Raw genomic sequence first — 19,549 nt, 5'->3', positions numbered from 1 at the left:
TTTTTTCTTTATTTCATCCATACATAACACAGAACGCATCTCGTCTAGGATCGCAGAGGGCGGTTTTCATCATATTTCGTTCCACTTCGGCATCTTTCATCTGATACGCACCATCCAACGACTGCTTACCATACTTCTATCATCATAACTCGGTAAACACTGGTGGAGTGAACAAACAATACCGAACAATCAAACCAAAACGCCCTTTTCAGAACCACAAAATCATAAACAAAGAGTTTACCGATGTAATTTTTCCAACATATCCAAAATCAACAGATAGCCTAACAGTATCCTACGTCAACTAGGCGGCCGTGTCTCGGACACAACCCTTCTGTGACTTTTCTTTTCTACTGTTCTTGTTGTGTTTTCTTGTTCTTCCTGTTCTGTTTTTTCTAGTTTTTCTAGTTCTTCTAGTTCTTCTAGTTCTTCTAGTTCTTCTAGTTCTTCTAGTTCTTCTAGTTCTTCTAGTTCTTCTAGTTCTTCTAGTTCTTCTAGTTCTTCTAGTTCTTCTAGTTCTTCTAGTTCTTCTAGTTCTTCTAGTTCTTCTAGTTCTTCTAGTTCTTCTAGTTCTTCTAGTTCTTCTAGTTCTTCTAGTTCTTCTAGTTCTTCTAGTTCTTCTAGTTCTTCTAGTTCTTCTAGTTCTTCTAGTTCTTCTAGTTCTTCTAGTTCTTCTAGTTCTTCTAGTTCTTCTAGTTCTTCTAGTTCTTCTAGTTCTTCTAGTTCTTCTAGTTCTTCTAGTTCTTCTAGTTCTTCTAGTTCTTCTAGTTCTTCTAGTTCTTCTAGTTCTTCTAGTTCTTCTAGTTCTTCTAGTTCTTCTAGTTCTTCTAGTTCTTCTAGTTCTTCTAGTTCTTCTAGTTCTTCTAGTTCTTCTAGTTCTTCTAGTTCTTCTAGTTCTTCTAGTTCTTCTAGTTCTTCTAGTTCTTCTAGTTCTTCTAGTTCTTCTAGTTCTTCTAGTTCTTCTAGTTCTTCTAGTTCTTCTAGTTCTTCTAGTTCTTCTAGTTCTTCTAGTTCTTCTAGTTCTTCTAGTTCTTCTAGTTCTTCTAGTTCTTCTAGTTCTTCTAGTTCTTCTAGTTCTTCTAGTTCTTCTAGTTCTTCTAGTTCTTCTAGTTCTTCTAGTTCTTCTAGTTCTTCTAGTTCTTCTAGTTCTTCTAGTTCTTCTAGTTCTTCTAGTTCTTCTAGTTCTTCTAGTTCTTCTAGTTCTTCTAGTTCTTCTAGTTCTTCTAGTTCTTCTAGTTCTTCTAGTTCTTCTAGTTCTTCTAGTTCTTCTAGTTCTTCTAGTTCTTCTAGTTCTTCTAGTTCTTCTAGTTCTTCTAGTTCTTCTAGTTCTTCTAGTTCTTCTAGTTCTTCTAGTTCTTCTAGTTCTTCTAGTTCTTCTAGTTCTTCTAGTTCTTCTAGTTCTTCTAGTTCTTCTAGTTCTTCTAGTTCTTCTAGTTCTTCTAGTTCTTGTTCTTGTTCTTGTTCTTGTTCTTGTTCTTGTTCTTGTTCTTGTTCTTGTTCTTGTTCTTGTTCTTGTTCTTGTTCTTGTTCTTGTTCTTGTTCTTGTTCTTGTTCTTGTTCTTGTTCTTGTTCTTGTTCTTGTTCTTGTTCTTGTTCTTGTTCTTGTTCTTGTTCTTGTTCTTGTTCTTGTTTTTGTTCTTGTTCTTGTTCTTGTTCTTCCAATAACCAACAATGAATCACGAAGCAGTCGGTGGGATTAACCCAAATTTTTCATGTTTTTTTTTCCTTGACCGTGTTCGTTGGTTAGAGAGCTTTCTTCTACGTCCACATCTTGTCAACAAAACGAAGAAATTAGGGGTATTTCTCCCAATCCCTCATTGAAACTCGAGTGGCGAATGTACGGTAAAAAAATCAAGAGAACGTGAAAGCACTGAACTGTTTGAATAAAATAAAACAATTTTGGGCAGGACGAAGTACGCCGGTTTTGTTAGTTTTCTATTTTCGAAATATTTTAGAAGTAAGAAACAGTGCATTTTAAATGACACAGACCCGTTTGTTATCTAATACTCTCTGCTTCGTAACAAGGTCGAATAAATCACATAACGGTTTATTTTAACATGTTATTTAAACGTTATCAATAAAACCATACAAGCTCGAATTCGAATCGCTAGAAATTCATCCGAATCAGTCTTATTGCAATCTCTCCGGTGTACACATCGTTTAGGCGAGGCTAGAATGGCGAAGCTACTGCTAATACTCACGGCACTCGTTATCGCTGGAGCCCAAGCGGAACTCTCAGGTACGTGATGTATTAAAGCTTTAGCATTTGACCGCTATAAAAATTCAATCCAATATTTCAGATTTCACAACCTCCTCCACCCGGTTCGGTTTCGACTTCTTCAAGAAAGCCTACAACCCGTCAGAGAATGCCATTCTGTCACCACTTTCGATCCACTCCTCCCTGTCCATGTTTTACCAACTAGCCGGGGAAAAGGTAACACCAGAGATGCAAAAGCATCTCTACCTTCCCACTGACAAGTCGAAAGCTGCCGATGATCTCCGCAATTGGTTGGCCGCCGGCCAGGATAGCAACAAAAACGCGGATGCCCTTAAAACACGCTCTAAGATTTACCACACCAATGCGAAGCTCAAACCGGATGTGATTCCTCTGTTGCATGGCCAGTTCGGTGCAGAAGTTGAGTCCGCAGATTTCACGGAAGCGGAACAAGTGGTGCGCTCGGTTAACGCCTGGGTTGATCAAGCAACGGGTGGACTGATAAAGGAGTTCATGGACGCTGGAGACGTACGGGACGATAACGATCTGATGCTGTTGAATGTTGTGGCGTTGAGCGCATCCTGGAGGGTGCCATTCGATCCCACCCATACGGAGAAGACTACGTTTCACTTTGTCAACGGTGATCATGACGCGGACATGATGTATTTGGAGGGTGACTTCCCTTACACGTTGGACGCAGAAAATCACTGTTACGCTGTGGAGTTGGAGTACTCGGAGGACACAGACCTTTCGATGGTGCTCATTCTGCCAACTGAAGAACACACATTGGAGCAGGTTGTTCAGCGCTTGAGTCTTGATATGTACATTGCGTTGGATAGCTCGCTTCGTTCGACAAAAGCGACGGTAACGATTCCTAAATTTACGATGCGAATGAAGTTGGATGCCAAGGAGCAGCTGAAGGAGATGGGTTTGAAGGCGATGTTTGAGAAGTTGGATTTGAATATATTGGCGAGAGATAAGTCACGCCTTGGTGAGGTCAAACAGATGTCCTTCATCAAGGTTGATGAGAAAGGAACAGAGGCAGTCGCTGCAACTGGTGAGTTCGGGTCTTTAAAATTAATTCCTTAATTTTAGTTTCATTTTCCCTTTCAACAGAGATCCAAGCTGTCGGCCGAAGTGGAGGTACGCAATTTATCGCTAATCGTCCGTTCCTTTATTTGATCCGGAAGCGATCGAATAAGAATATCATCTTCATCGGTCATTTCTCCGTCCATGAATCTTGAAATGTTAGCTAATTAGTCTCTAAAACTAAGCCCAGCAACAGATGGTTATAACATTACTTAATGAAAATAAACAGAAACTTTTCTCAATGAAAAAACTCATCCTCAAAGAGCATAACTTTTCCGCACTGTTTATACTACAGGAGGGGGGCATTCGATTCCCACAGCGCGGAGCAACCTGCCGAACATATGGCAGGTTCCACTTGATGTCACTTTGCAGTTGTGATCCTCCGAAACTCGTGTGGTGCACCTGAAAGAAAGTGTAAATGCAAATTTGAAAATAATAAATTAGGGCAAACGAGCAATGATGACCACGCAGAATGTTCAGTCGCTCTCTGGTGCGTTTTTTTTTCTTTTGTTGAGTCACACGAATTTGGCTCATCCACTTGGAACGAAAGGGAAGTTGAGCATGTGCTTTCTCGCAGGAGTTAAAACCCTACGATACGGAACGGGAATGCAGCGTCGTTTGGAGAGGGGACTTTGTGGGAACCGAAAAACAGGTGTAAAAGGCGAATCAGTCAAGCTGGTAATAATATGGGTAATTTTTTGTTCAATTGACGGGGGAAAATTGACATTGAATTAATGTATGATCTAACGGTTGAGCTTTGCGGATGCACACGCTTAATGTGGGCGTCCTTGAGCGGTTCAATATTTTCCCAGTGATTAGCGTGCAGATGATACAATGTTCCAACAATAGTTCTAAGATATTTGAATTTGATCGGGTGACTCGAGGTCATCATTTGTCAACAAGAAACCAAGGATCGGACACGAATTGCCAACATAAACATTAAAGAACAGAGTTTCTTTAACGGTGGAAACCATTTCGGGTGGTATATAATCGGCGTACTCTCAGATCAGATGCAGCATTCGCATTCTAACGGTCTCTGATGTACAGGACAGGAATCAATATGATGAAGTTTGTGTTAGTTTGTGTCATTTCAGTGGGAGCAATTCTTGCTGCTCCTCCTCTGAAGAATCTGAATGATGATCCCAACGGAATCGCTTTGGTTCGGTACAATTCCGACAACAACAACGAGGCGGGTTATAAGTTTACGTAAGTTAGTACAATATTTTATTCGAATTGAATTATAGAGCTAACCATGATACTTGCAGCTACGAACAGAGTAATAAGCAGATATTCTCCGAGCTGGGAGCTCCAAGGGATGTAAGCGGCGGGGCGAAGATTCTGGCGGTTGAAGGAGCTTACACCTTTGTAGCTCCCGATGGACAAACATATTGGGTCAATTATCGAGCCGATGAAAATGGATTCCTGCCCAAGAGTGGTACTGGAACCACGGGTGGAATTCAGGCAGGACAGGATGCTCCAGTGAAGAACTAAAATGAATAGCGGGAACCGTTTATATAAAGATGGAAATGAAGTGTAACTGCATTGTTTCAATTCGCTGTTTTGCGAAAATCTTGCAAAATTCTGTTCAAGAATAAACTCCGATTCATGCTACGTCAATTAGATAGAAAACCGCCGTTCGTGAGCATCAGTCTTAAGTTTGGCCACGTAAATAGCAACGATGTACAGCGGCGGACAAAACATTAAGTAACAAATCCTATTGCTAGGCTAGAATGAATCACAAATTGTATGTTTTTCCTCATGATAGATTAAATTATTATCGTACTAAAAAGAATCTAAAAGTATTTGATTGAAAAGCGTCGTTGAGAGCTAAAAAAATGTAGGACCACTTATTATTTGATTCAGAATTTTCTCCTTTAATTTAGTTTCGGATCACTTTACGCACTCTTTACGGCGTTTACATCACGAGGTTCCGACATGTATTGACAGGAGTGACATACCATGCTTCCTGGAGCTTTTGAAGCAAAACTCTTCTTTATTCTTCGATTGCTCACGGACGTTATAACGATCTGCTGCAGTTTAGCGGTATTTCTTATCCCAATTGTAGTAGCATTACATTTGACACAATTAATTTCTTCATTCAGGAAATTGATCAAATTTGTATTCATTTATTTATTGATTTAATTATTTATTTCCACACGTGTGGGCGCAAAACATCATCTTCTTAGTATCAAAAGATTACGTTGAATACTACAGATAAATTTACTTAAATTTATTGTTAAAATCAGTCCGAAAACATAATAAAAACAATCAAGGACAAAACAACTACACTGCGTTTCAGAACGACTCCATTTTTCTATGTTTCCAGAGATATTTAAGAAGTCGGTTGAATTGAAATATATAGTGTAGAATCTTTCTTCATTTATAACATTGGCCATTTGAACTTTACTGTTGTGTTCAGGCGCGAAACATTAAAAAAAACTAAAATTCCAGTGTTTCAGTGTTTCAACAGTTCGACTGAAAAGTTTATAAGGTAAAACAGTAAACCTATTTTTTTGCAAAATTCAATTTCATTATTCAACAAATATTGTTTGTAATAACTTTATAGCCCTGTAAGATCGCCACTACTCAAGCTATCATAATCTGATTTACGTAGGTATACCCTTTCGATCTTTTAAATCAGCAGCCATATAAATTCATTTATAGCATTTTTACATAACCAAACAACGAACTCGATATTATGACATCCTGGACCACAGTTACACAAATTGTTAGTAGAGAGACCTGCACGATAAAAACATGAATTGAGCACAAATTGATTGGACAACATACAATATAATATAAAATTAATGCCTATAAATGGGGAATAATTTATTTTACGCATCAACTCACATCATGAGCTAACATCCGAATTTAGGCAAACAGATTGCTCATTGCGTCGGGGAGGAAGCGAGTGGATAGTGTAATCGAAAGAAAACATACCCAATTAAATTCATGTTGTTCATGTTTCAAGCAAAACAAAATTCTGGATAAATTTCCTGTCTAATGATATATAACACAACATATCTCGCAATAACCATTTTGAGTAATATGCGTTTGAAAACTCTTAATAAATCGTTACATTTTTCGTAGAGTGACCCCCCTATATAGAAATCAAAGACATAGTCCTATGTCAAAATAAATTCATAATGAAAATTAAGCTCCGGTACCAATACTACGTACTGATACTGTTACTGTATATCCTCAATTTTATTGCTAATATAAACAAAACTAAGAAAACATTTTAAAACATAATTCTTTCTTTTTTTCCAGTTTTTTTTAATCAGCAATTTTCAGTGTTTTTTTCGAAATTTTCCAGATTTTTCAAAAATTTGGTTGGCATCTATGTTCTGGAGGCCGATGAAAATATTCCTTCAACTAATATATAGGTAACCGACAAACACTGAAAAGCGTCCACAATGTTGATTAAAGATTGTGAGAAAAAATCCCAAAAACACAAGAAAATAATTTGAGTTGCGTCAAGGTATCGCTCTGCATTTAGTGAAATTATGATGGTTTCGTTAATGTAAGTTGCTGAGATGACATCAATCGCGGATAAGTTCTATAGACCACAGCAGATTCGTTCGTAGTGATTGTCCGACCGGATTTGTACTATCCTAAAACACTCTTGTTTCTATGCCGATTGATAAACATTTTGAAAATGTTCTATAATTTGGTTTATTGCATACTCCTTATATAGAATTGGGAAAAAAGAAATGTCATATTTCTGATCGGAATTTGACGCTTTATTTAACACTAACTGACCCGGCAAACTTCGTCCCGCCCAAAATTTATTTTTTGTTATTAATACCTTCAAACATTCATGTTTTCTTACTAAGAGCAAGTTCATGGGTCCAATCGCAGAACTGTTCATTGATTGATCTTCTAATCGACCCCGTTGAATTTACCTTTTACTATAAAATTCCTAGTATTTCTAACAAAACTCATCATTATAATATCAGACTATTTTCAGACACAATTCTCGTTCAAGATTTTTCAACCGCTTGCAAACAACATGTTTCTCCGTTACATGGAATAAATGTTTTATACAGAAAATATGGTAGAATAAAGACAGCCCTAAATTGGACAATTCCTTCCTCGAGTTCTGCTCTTATCAACACATTCGGCGATATTTTTTATTGGTATAGATAGAAGAAGATATAGGAGTATGTTTCATCACATTAAAATCAATTTCCAGTTCCATTCAGTTTTCGAATTATGCAGAAATTTGTCTTTCATTTGTATAGCTCCTCCTTAGAGAGGGGGTTGGAGTGTCTAACCACCGTAAAAACATTTATTGCACCCTAAAACCTCAACATGCCAAATTTGGTTTCATTTGCTTGATTAATTCTCAAGTAATGAAGAAATTTATGTTTCATTTGTATGGCAGCCCCCCCTAAGAGAAGGGGGTGGAGAGTCTAACCACCTTAGAATCATTAATTGCATGTTTGAACTTCCAGATGCCTAATTTCGTTTCAATTGCTTGATTAATTCCCGAGTAATGTTGAAATTTGTGTTTCATTTGTATGGCAGCCCCTCCTTAGAGAGGGGGTGGAGAGTCTAACCACCATAGAAACATTAATTGCACTCTCAAACCTCAATATGCCTAATTTGGTTTCATTTGCTTGAATAATTCCCGAGTAATGCAGAAACTTATGTTTTATTTGTATGGCAGCCCCCCCTTAGAGAGGAGAGCTGCCGAGAGAGGCGGAGAGTCTTACCACTATAGAATCATTTATTGCACCCTTAAACCTCCGTATGCCTATTTTCGTTAAATTTGCTTGATTTATTCCCGAGTAATGCAAAAATTTGTGTTTAATTTCTATGGCTGCCCCCCCTTAGAGATGGGGGAGAGGTCTCAAATAATCACGAAAACCTTCCCCGGCCCCAAAAACCCCTACAAACAAATTTTCATGTTGATCGGTTCAGTAGTTTCCGAGTCCATAAGAATCAGAAAGACAGACAGACAGACAGACAGACGGACAGACAGAAATCCATTTTTATACAGGGTTTTCCAACTTTAAATTCCGAAAGTAAATTGAAATAAAACACACTTAGAATTTGAATTTCGATGAAACTTTTATTTCAAATTAAAGTTTTGTTTATGCCATTATGTGTGAAATACAACATCATTCAATTGTCCACCTAGGGCTTCCTCGCACACCTTGATCCGGAACAAGTAATTCTCGATGACTTTTCGGGGCGGTATCTCGGTCATAACTTCACGAATGTTGTCTTTCAAATGTTCAAGAGTTTGCGGAGAGTTGGCATAGACACGGTCTTTCGCATAACCCCACAAAAAAAAAGTCTAGCGGGTTCAAATCGCATGATCTGGACGGCCAATTGGCATCACCAAAACGCGAAATTATGCGTCCCTCAAATTTCGTTCGCAATATGGCCATGTTCGGTTGTGTTGTGTGGCACGTGGCGCCGTCCTGCTGAAACCACATGTCATCCGTATCCATATTTTCAATTTGTGGCAAAAAAAAATCGGTTAACATGCGGCCATAGCGCTCACCATTCACAGTTACCGTCTCGCCGTCCTCATTTTCAAAGAAATACGGCCCGATGACTCCACCAGATCATAATGCGCACGAAACAGTGACTTTTGGCGGATGCAATGGCCTCTCAACAATCACGTGTGGATTTTCTGAGCCCCATATACGGAAATTTTGGGTGTTCACATAGCCACCGAGCTCGAAATGTGCCTCATCGCTGAAGAAAATTTGATGCGAAAATTCAGCATTTTGCTGCTGTTGTTCGCTCACCCAATCGACGTATGCCCGACGCATTCCATGGTCACCACGCTCTAATTTTTGTACCAGTTGGATTTTATATGGATGTTGGTGCAAGTCCAAATGCAAAATTCGCCACAATGATGTGTTTGACAAGCCCAATTGCTGAGCACGCCGTGGAATCGAAACATTCTGGTCATCCTCCACACTGGCAGCAACAGCAGCAATATTTTCGGCCGAATGCACATTACGATGATGCACAGGTTTCACAATATCCGCTACGGATCCAGTTTGTTCGAATTTACGCACTACATTAGCGATTGTGTGCTCTGTAGGCCAAATCACTCCGTAATGCTCGAAAAACATTTGCGATATGGCGATATGGCGCTTTGGTTGACAGCTATGTCAAACGGTTGTCAGCGCAGAGCTGTATACTTTCGGAAGCCCGAAATGGAAAACCTTGTATATATAGATCTTTAAAATTATTCAAATTAAGTCAAATATGCGCCGTTTTGTTCGCAAACTTGTTGCCATTTAGAAGGCAACTTCATTATCCCCCCTTATAAAACCATCCTCCTTATTTGAAAAAAACTCAGACAGCCAATTTTCGCAAGCCTCTTTTGAGGGAGAGATGATAATCACTTGGAGCCAGGTCCGGACTATACGGTGCAATAGGACATCCCATCCGAGCTCCCGTAGCTTCTGGCGGGTCATCAAAGATGTGTGAGGCCGAGCGTTCTCCTGGTGGAAAACAATACCATTCCTATTGATCATTTCTGGCCGCTTCTGGTCAATCGCCTGCTTCAAACGGTCAAGCTGCTCACAGTAGATAACCGAGTTGAGGGTCTGGCCATAGTTGAGCAGCTCATAGTGGACGATTCCCTTCCATTCCCACCAAACACACAGCAGAACCTTCCTGTCCGTCAATCCGGGCTTGGCGATGGTTTGGGCCGGTTCATCGCACTTCGACCACGACTTTTTTAGCTTTAGGTTGTCGTACGTCTACTTTTCATCACCAGTCACCATCTTCTTCAAAAATGGGTCGAGTTCGTTCCGTTTTAGCAGTGCATCGCAGGCGTTGGTTCGGTCTAAAAGATTTTTTTGCATCAACTCGTGTGGCAGCCATACATCCAGCTTTTTTTGGAATCCAATCTTCTGCAAATGATTCCAAACGGTTTTATGATCTATACCCAGTTCCTGGCCAATCGAGCGAGTGCTCACATGCCGGTCTACTTGGATTTTTTTTTTTTTTATCTGTATTATAGTGATTTTCAACTCATTTGGCTGGTTCGTCACTTTTTACTTCCATTTTTGGAAGAATGTTGGGAGTGAGAATTGAACTCGTGACCTTTAGCGTGAGAGGCATGGATGTTACCACTACGCCAGATCGCCTCCACAGGTCTACTTGGATGATTTCGACGATTTTGTCGGTTTCCACGACGATTGGCCTACCAGTACGGAGTGTATCTTCGACAGCCACTACACCCGAACGAAATCGATCAAACCAACGCTGTGCTGTGCGAATCGTTACAGTATTGAGTCCATAAACTACACGAATTTCGTTGCAGTTTTACCTCGCATGTAGTAAAAACGTAAAAATTGCGAATTTCTTGCTTGGTGGACTCCATCTTTGACGCGCTATAACTTGAGACTGAAAAGGACAAACACAACACTGTCGAAACGACACTTGTAGAACAGTTTGTCGTCTTTTAATAGCCGTTTAGTATGACCCGACGCGATAAGTACAACACAAGATATGTTTAAGTGTTACCATATATTAACAATATATGGTATTTCTTTTTCCCCAACCCAATATCATAGTGCTCTTATAGCGATAAATCATCAGACTTGATTCCTTCCCATTCTTAAATTATATACAGATCTTTTGAGTTATACTCTCAGTATAACGCTTAGGTTGTGCTAGTTTGAAGAGCGTAGCATCAGTGTTGAGATAACATATGATTTGAAATACAATCAAAGTTTGTAGAAGATGTATAAAACATACAATATTAATTATTTGAATATGCCATTCACCAAAAATAAGCTTTACTTGTGTACTTGATCCACATAATAATAGGCATTGTTCTTCAACAAATATTCCCCATCATTCCCGATCAAAACACCCAGGCATTCTTCAAGCTGTCAAACGGTACACCAAGTGGCCGCAACAAATTGACTGGCATTAACGGTCGTAAATGTTTGTAATTCGTTTCTCTAACCTACCAACCCATTCCTAGGCTGAGAGTCCGCCTGGAACGCAAGATGACAAAATTGCGTTGTGACAGTCAAACAAGCGTTGTCACTTGGAGAACCAACCCGGCGCGCATTTGAACACGCCAAGAATTTAGTGGTGTAAAACTGCTCGCGTTCGCTCACTTATTAATGGTTTCATTCATTCATAAACATTTGTTTATATCTCGCGTTTTTTTTTGTGCCCCTACAGAGTGCTCGCGTGGCGTGGCAGCACATGGGCCTATCAATGTTGCTGCTCGCTCGCGCTAAAATAGGTCTATAAATTATAACACGATCATGCCCCCGGTTTCAGGAATTGTGGGGTGCTTGGGGTGAACTGAGCTGACTAAGGGGGGACTGACGAGGGGTCAGATAAATTGTAACTCAATCGTGCTCCTTCAAAAATCTTGTAGCCAGTAGTAGTAGTAGGCTGCGCCATGTGAGTCAGATGACGAATGATGCAAAGAACAGTTGTAAACAATCTCGAGAAATGTCACCACAGTTGAGCTTACGGCAGCACCCGAACCTGGTTCTGTCTGGTGAAACAGTTGAACGTATTGTTTAGCCGACGATCGATAATTAGTGGGATTTACTCTAAATCAGCAGATTAACGCCCAGTTTTGACAGATGCGATACACAAGAACAGTTGGGAGTGGTTGCCCAGACCTCTTGTTAATCAAAGCTCACTGAATGGAGGTGAACAGCAGTTTCGTTTTTGTTTTGTCATGCCACTTATAAATTCATGGGTAGCCAGCCAGAATGAGGCGAAGATCGCTCATTTGAATATAAGTGTCTGGCAAACGAATCTGGAATGTTTGCTCACATTTGTCACGCTGTAAAAATATATGAAAAGCCGAACAGCCGGGAGCAGGAAGGTTACCGCCGAGTGTGGCTTTGCGATGGGAATGTGAGTATTTTTGAAAAAGGGGAAAAGCAACGGGAAGTGAGAGATTTGACAAATGTTTGCAGTTGTCTCTCTGTTAGAATCTATTTAACACCAAATGTCCGCAACGTACCTTGTCGAATTATGTATTCATTATTAGGTGGATTTTGTTTGTGGTTCTGAAGGATTGACAATTAATATTGCCATTAAAATCAAACAACACGAGATGTAAATTGATCGTCTATCAGCATTGTATCGTAGTTTATCAAATAACAGCTGCAATTATTCAGTCGACATTCCGCACAATAGTCATTAACTTCTAACGGGATGTTAATGGTAATCCCAGCTGAATGGGGTTCCATCTAATTAGAATAGATAAAATGCAAATGTAAATGACTTTCGTCGCCGGCCGGTATCCTAACCTATCGATATCCTTCAGCTGACTGACAGATGGTGGAGTATGAATACTCATTGCGTGTAATGGCAATCGAAAACAAACATAAATTTCAAACAAATATATATAGAGAAAAAGGTAGCCGAGGTGTGGACGGTCAAGAACTGTGTGACCGTTCCTAGTTTTACCCTCCCTTTAATTCAAGTATTGCAGTATGAAAATCATGAAAGTTGATTTAAATAAAATATTCAGAATGTGCAGATGCAGCGCATGTGTCCTTCTGTATACAGAGAACAGCGTGATTCCAAGCTTCCTCTAACTAACGAAAAACGGGACAAACAGCTGACTAGCAGGGTAGTGGCAACGATTAGAGCAGAATGTGTTTTCCAGCGCCGATGCGAGTCCCTCCACAAAAGGCACTACATCTGCGCGCATGTGGCTTACGAACAGCATATCAACAACATTTGCTGGCAATAAATAGGGATAAGTGGCGTTAAGGCCGCATATGACTGCAAAATCAAAAGCTATATGAGTGGCGCGAACTTTTTCCCATCGGACACCTTTCACCCTAATATGCGTTTGCTGATTGCTTCCGACAAAACGATTCCACAGCAGATGAGAGAGGTTTTCGTCGCATATGCCGGTAATGTGTGATGGGAAATGATTGTTTGAAGGCAGATGTGATTAGAGTATAAGTGTTTTGTTTAATATTTGAAACAGGGAATCGTTAACGTGTTTCGTTGTGTTCCAGTTAATGCAAATCTTTCAATGAATAGTAATGTGTGGTAAATCTATAAGAAGTAAACTACGATGACGCGTTTCCGATGGACAAACTGATTACTGGTTACTTAGAAATCGAAAAGTTATTATTTGTCTATTTATTTCGTAAAAAGTAATCAATTTACGAAATACTCTTTGTGGCGGACATTGTATTTTGAAGAAGAAGAAACTCCGATTTTCGATGACTCGGGGCTCTTTTTCCGTTGGAATGGCAGTAATCTGGACTCGTAGGTTGTCTCAAGTTCATCAAGAGCTACCGAAGCCAGAGAAAAAAAACCAACAATGTTGAGTGACACATTCTCGGTGCTAAATTCTGAAAGCCATTCCGCGATCACCGAACTGTCCGTGCAATAAATCTATCGTAACAATGAATGAATCAATGAATTTAATTCAGGCAGACCATTTTTGAAGTTTTAAATAATTATAGACGATTTAAGAGCAGGTGATAAGTGATTCCAATATATAACACCTCTCACTAACATCGATTGCCCATAGTAAACAAATTAATGTTGTGGAATTAAAACACTTATGGTTCTCGTGTTTCTCATAAACTGAAGTTGTTCAAATAAGTACTGTGGCACGCAACTTTTAACAATTTTGAAAAAGTTTATGCATGTACGATACACATAAAATTGAAACTACATCATAATAAAGTGCTATGTAAGTGTGGAACACTGGAATATCTCGATAAATTGTAGACATATCATACACATGAATTCAAAGCAACCCTTAGTCTGTTGAGTGCGGTCGCAGAAGCATTAGCATAAATGAAATCTCCGTACAAAAAATGAGGAAGAATCAACGACTTGAATAATTTTATTTTCGTGGATGTTTCCAAATGCCGAGTCACTAATTTCAAACGTTTTGAGGCGCCGTAGATCTTACCACATTGAGAATTGATGAAAACATCCCATGACAAATTAGATATAAATATAACACTCAGATTATAAAGTTTATCGACATATTCAAATACTTGTCCATCAAATTTTTTTGGAGGTGGTGATAGTGTAGTTTTCCAAACAAAAAGGCCTTTTTCAGGGCCACCAAATCATTATCAAAGAGTTTAATTTTTCAAACATATCCAACATGAACAGATATCCTAACGGAATCCTACGTCAAATATGCGGTCGTGTCTCAGACACAACCCTCCTGTGACTTTTTATCAAATACACAATTTTTTATTGAAGAAACTGCATGAAATTACACAGTAGATCCTAAATAGAACGCTTACAGTGAAAAACTTATCAACTCGTTGCATGTTCAACGAATTTAAGTATTCAGTTTAGAAGTGTTTGGTTGAGCAAAATATTGAAATAATATACCAATTACGCAAAAAAATCTGTGGGCAATATAGATGTTACGGCCTTATAACAGATAAACCAACCGCAAAGTCTTTAAATTAGTAAGAATTTTGTATGAGCAAGACAGAAACTAGAAATAAATTTAAATAAATTTTTCAGCTCGTGTAGAGTTGTCATGAGCGGTACACCCTTTGGCTTTTGTTGAATCATCAGTGGACTGCACAACCTTTGGCCCGTGTATCTGTAAAGAGTGTGTGTATGTATTGCCGCGACTAAGTAAAAGTTTATAGATCGGATAGGAGGGATACGAAACAGGGACACAAAGAAGGAAACATCATTAAACGTTGACATCGGCGTTTCTGAGGAACAGGTATAGATGAAGCAGAAGATCAGGATCACGGCTACCTAAGATATCCCGGACGGGGATATCCGATTGTCTGCCTTTTGCTCTCAGTGCTCTAGAGAGCTGAGAGCGAGCAGCATGGAACCGGATACACGACCAGACAATATGCTCGATGTCGTGGTAGCCATCGCCACAATCACAAAGATTGTTTGCTGCTAGCCCAATTCGATAGAGATGCGCGTTTAGGTTGTAGTGATTGGACATAAGCCGAGATATCACGCGAATGAAATCACGACCGACATTCAATCCCTTAAACCAAGCTTTCGTCGAAACCTTAGGGATAATCGTGTGTAACCAACGACCGAACTCATCTTCACTCCACATGCGCTGCCAACTAACGAGTGTGTCCTGACGAGGAATGTGAAAAAATTCGTTATAAGTAATTTGCCTTTCAAAAAGTGTGCCTTCTGAAGCGCCCACCTTAGCTAGCGAGTCCGCTTTCTCATTCCCCGGAATCGAGCAATGAGAGGGAACCCATGCTAAGGTAATCTTGAATAATTTTTCGACCAAAACACTCAATAGATGTCTTATTCTTGTTAGGAAATAAGATGAGCGTTTATCAACTTTCATTGAGCGGATTGCCTCTATTGAGCTGAGACTGTCTGAAAAAATAAAATAGTGGTCGATGGGCAATGTTTCAATGATCCCTAATGCGTAATATATCGCACCCAGTTCAGCGACATACACGGAACAAGGATCTTTGAGTTTGAAAGTGGCACTGGAATTTTCACTGAAGATGCCGAAGCCAGTGGACCCGTTTATGCATGAACCGTCAGTAAAGAACATTTTATCAGATCTAACTTTCCCATATTCTGCCGAAAATATCTCCGGAATGTAATCGGAGCGTAGATGATCTGGGATTCCATGAATCTTTTGTCGCATGGACAGATCAAAATTGACAGAGGAATTGCAAAAGTATGGGAAGCAAACTTGGTTGGAGATGCCCGGTGAAGGGTGCACTTCATGGGTAAGGTACTCATGGTATAGAGACATAAAACTTGACTGAGGAGTCAGTTGGAGTAGATTTTCGAAGTTATCAATCACCAATGGATTCATGATCTTGCAACGGATGAGAAATCTGTAGGATAATTCTGTGAACCGAAGAGTAAGCGGGGGTACTCCTGCCAAAACTTCGAGACTCATCTTATGTGTCGAATGCAAACACCCCATGGCTATACGCAAGCAACGATATTGTATTCTCTCCAGCTTGAGAATATGAATCCTGGCAGCTGATCGGAAGCAAAAACTGCCATATTCTAACACTGATAATATCGTTGTTTTGTATAACTGAATGAGGTCTCCTGGATGGGCACCCCACCATGTTCCGGTTATTGTTTGGAGAAAATTGATTCTTTGCTGGCATTTCTGTTTCAAATACGCAATGTGTATTCCCCAGGTACATTTAGAGTCAAAATATACTCCAAGGTATTTGAAAAACATCGAGTGCTTGATCGTTTTGCCGGATAGGTGAAGCTGGAATTGGGCGGGTTCGTGCTTCCTAGAAAAAAGGACCATTTCAGTTTTCTCCGTAGAGAATTCGATACCCAGCTTGAGAGCCCACGTGAACAGGTTGTTCAGGGTATCTTGCAAGGAATTTTGCAGAACGGCGGGATTAGTACCCGTGATGGAAATAACTCCATCGTCTGCAAGTTGTCTCAACGTGCAATCTCTAGTTAGACAATCATCTATATCATTGACGTAAAAACTGTACAAGAGGGGGCTTAGGCAGGAGCCTTGTGGGAGGCCCATAAAACTGTAACGAGAAGATTTCAAGCTGCCATGATTGAAAAACATGTGCTTTTCTGAGAGTAAATTGTACAGGAAATTATTCAGAATTGGTGAAAGTCCACGATTATGAAGTTTCTCTGAGAGAATTTCCATGGAAACTGAATCAAATGCCCCTTTGATATCGAGAAAAACGGAAGCCATTTGTTCTTTGCGAGCAAATGCGATTTGGATTTCAGAAGATAGCAGCGCGAGACAATCGTTCGTCCCTTTACCTCGGCGGAAGCCAAACTGCGTATTTGACAGCAAATTGTTCGTTTCGACCCACTTGTCCAAACGAAGTAGAATCATTTTCTCTAACAATTTACGAATACAGGATAACATTGCAATCGGCCTATACGAATTGTGATCGCAAGCCGGCTTATTGGGTTTTCGTATGGCTATCACTCTCACTTGTCTCCAGTCATGCGGGACTATATTCAGCTCCAGAAACTTGTTGAACAAGTTCAGCAAACGATGTTTTGCCAAGTCGGGAAGATTCTTCAATAAGTTGAATTTAATCTTGTCCGACCCCGGAGCTGAATTGTTACATGAGAGAAGTGCATAAATTTTTGTTTAAAATATTTGACTATAATGGTCTGAGGCAGTGGTTTTCAACCTTTTTTGCTCCATTCCCCCCTTTACGAAAATTAATCCCAATGCTTACCCCCTATCAGTATTTTGTAAGAAAGTCTGTAGCATATCAGTAAAATAATGGAAGAATACAAACGGTTTTCGAGTTATATTCGCAACAAATTGGATTTTATGCTTGTATCTCGAAAAGCACACCTCATGTCATCTTCGATATCCACTGTTACGGTATTTTATTTTCTAGATTCACAGATTTCCAAAATTTACAAATTAACGCAAAAGACAACAAAAACTGAAATTGATCCGAAATTTTCGTCACTGCCAGTCGTGAAGCATTTCAAACCATGTCCAAGTCTTGTTTTTTTATATAAGGAAAATTTGTTTCAAGTTTAACTTGTTGTGAAAAGCCTTGACGAATGCTGCACAAACTCCTTTTTTATGGTCTTCTGTACTGTTTCGTCGTCTGTTCCATCATCATTCACGGACGAAAATCTTTCAAACATTGCGAAGTTGTTAAATTGAACATTACATTTCAGATTTGGAAATGTTTGCCGAGAATCGAAAATGTTAGCGTATCCAAAGTTTTTGTGGAAATTTTTGCTAATGATTGACATTTCCAAAGCGAATTGTACAATATTCCCTAGCACAATTCCCCCCTTTTATTAACCAAATTTCCCACTAGAAAGGAATTCCCCACCGGTTGAAAATCACTGGTCTGAAGTATATCTTAATTTTGGAAAAGGGGTCTATTGCCCAAAATCGATCGTTTCACTTCATTTATTAGCACATCAATTTATACAAAACTGTACTACTAAAAAACTACTGAAAAACTAGAAACACAAACATTAGAATCCGCGACAATAGTCCTGAATCCGCACCTGGAAAGAAAAATCGATAAGCAAATTATTTACATAAGAATATCTATTCTCACTTACCTCGATTACCAGAAACCTGGAAAGAATACTGATTAATTGTACCACACATAGGGGAAGGGTGGTAACGACGGACACCCTAAGTAAAAGTTGTTTTTTTTCGTGAATTTCACAAAAAATATATAGCTATCTCACTACAAATTAATAGTCTAGGTATCTTTTTATGATAAAATTTTATGAAATTTTATGAAAATTTCGAGCGACCGATTTACGCTCGTCTGATTAGTAGGGGAAAAGGGGGGAATTTGGACCACCTAAGCAAATTGCCTAATATTTCCAAACCAATACGGTCTAAACAAAAAATATCACAACTTTTCGTGTATTGTGCAGTAAAGTTCTGTTCGCCTACAGAAGAGGAACAATTTGATGTAGCGAAACTGTAAGTTTGATAACAGTAAATGAAATTAATTGCATTTTAATTTTTGCGTGTTGTGTGGGGTGAATTGGTCCTACAGGTTTGAGACTTTTGTTTAGTCTAATTGATTACAGATGCCGCTGAATTACAAAAAGAGGATGGACAGACAACGTTATATCTACTAACTAGACATAATCTAACTAGTGTAAATGCGTTATGTGTAATAATGTGTAATAATGTGTAATGTATCAAACTCCATTATTCTCATCTCATGTTTTCTAAATGATTTCGTGATTTTTACACACACAAAATTATAACGGGCCAGGCGGGTCAACCATAAGAGCCCGGTGCTCTGGAGAAACAACCTCAATGTAGAAGACCCATTCCAGCGTGAAGTGACAATGTGCCTGATCACGAACGTCACCTCACGGTGGAAACGATATGAAGTGCATACAAATTAAATACAATTCATTTCGTTTTCACCGTGAAGTGACGTTCGAGATCAGGCCCAATGTTTTGACTTTTGATGAGTAAGTCATACTATTTAGTTAAACTCGCTCGTTGCCATTCAAATACTTTTGTGACATTACAACACTTGATTTTTTGCGGTTTGCGACTCTTGTACATTAATGTTGTAATATTTTCAGTTCCATTTAAAAAAATAAAAATCAACTTTGTTTTATGGTTTGTCAACATTAGATTAACGTTAATTTCAGAGTATTCAGATTTCCAAAAAAAACTAGTGGGTTACATCTATGATATAACCGCAAGGTTGACGTGGGGCTACCATAGCGTAGCAATCATTTGTTTGCATTAATTAAATTTTTGGTTGAATGAAACAATTCCCGAATTCAATTGAATTCAATATACTTGCTTTGTGA

The 19,549-nt window shown here is 39.1% G+C and overlaps 2 protein-coding genes across 2 annotated transcripts; both read left to right on the top strand.

The window, feature by feature from the left end:
• Positions 1-2,105: 2,105 nt before the first annotated feature.
• Positions 2,106-3,555, top strand: LOC129767757 (leukocyte elastase inhibitor-like). Its single transcript, XM_055768939.1, has 3 exons — positions 2,106-2,236; positions 2,298-3,269; positions 3,329-3,555. The coding sequence occupies exons 1-3, from the start codon at positions 2,173-2,175 to the stop codon at positions 3,454-3,456; spliced, it is 1,164 nt and encodes a 387-aa protein (XP_055624914.1). The 5' UTR covers positions 2,106-2,172; the 3' UTR covers positions 3,457-3,555.
• Positions 3,556-4,335: 780 nt separating this feature from the next.
• LOC129771095 (cuticle protein CP14.6-like) lies at positions 4,336-5,304 on the top strand. The gene is made up of 2 exons (XM_055774420.1): positions 4,336-4,507; positions 4,567-5,304. The coding sequence occupies exons 1-2, from the start codon at positions 4,341-4,343 to the stop codon at positions 4,790-4,792; spliced, it is 393 nt and encodes a 130-aa protein (XP_055630395.1). The 5' UTR covers positions 4,336-4,340; the 3' UTR covers positions 4,793-5,304.
• Positions 5,305-19,549: the final 14,245 nt, after the last annotated feature.

The sequence above is a fragment of the Toxorhynchites rutilus genome, chromosome 2 (assembly GCF_029784135.1).
Source record: "Toxorhynchites rutilus septentrionalis strain SRP chromosome 2, ASM2978413v1, whole genome shotgun sequence".
NCBI classification, from domain to species: Eukaryota; Metazoa; Arthropoda; class Insecta; order Diptera; family Culicidae; genus Toxorhynchites; species Toxorhynchites rutilus.
This window is presented reverse-complemented; position numbering and strand designations above follow the sequence as displayed.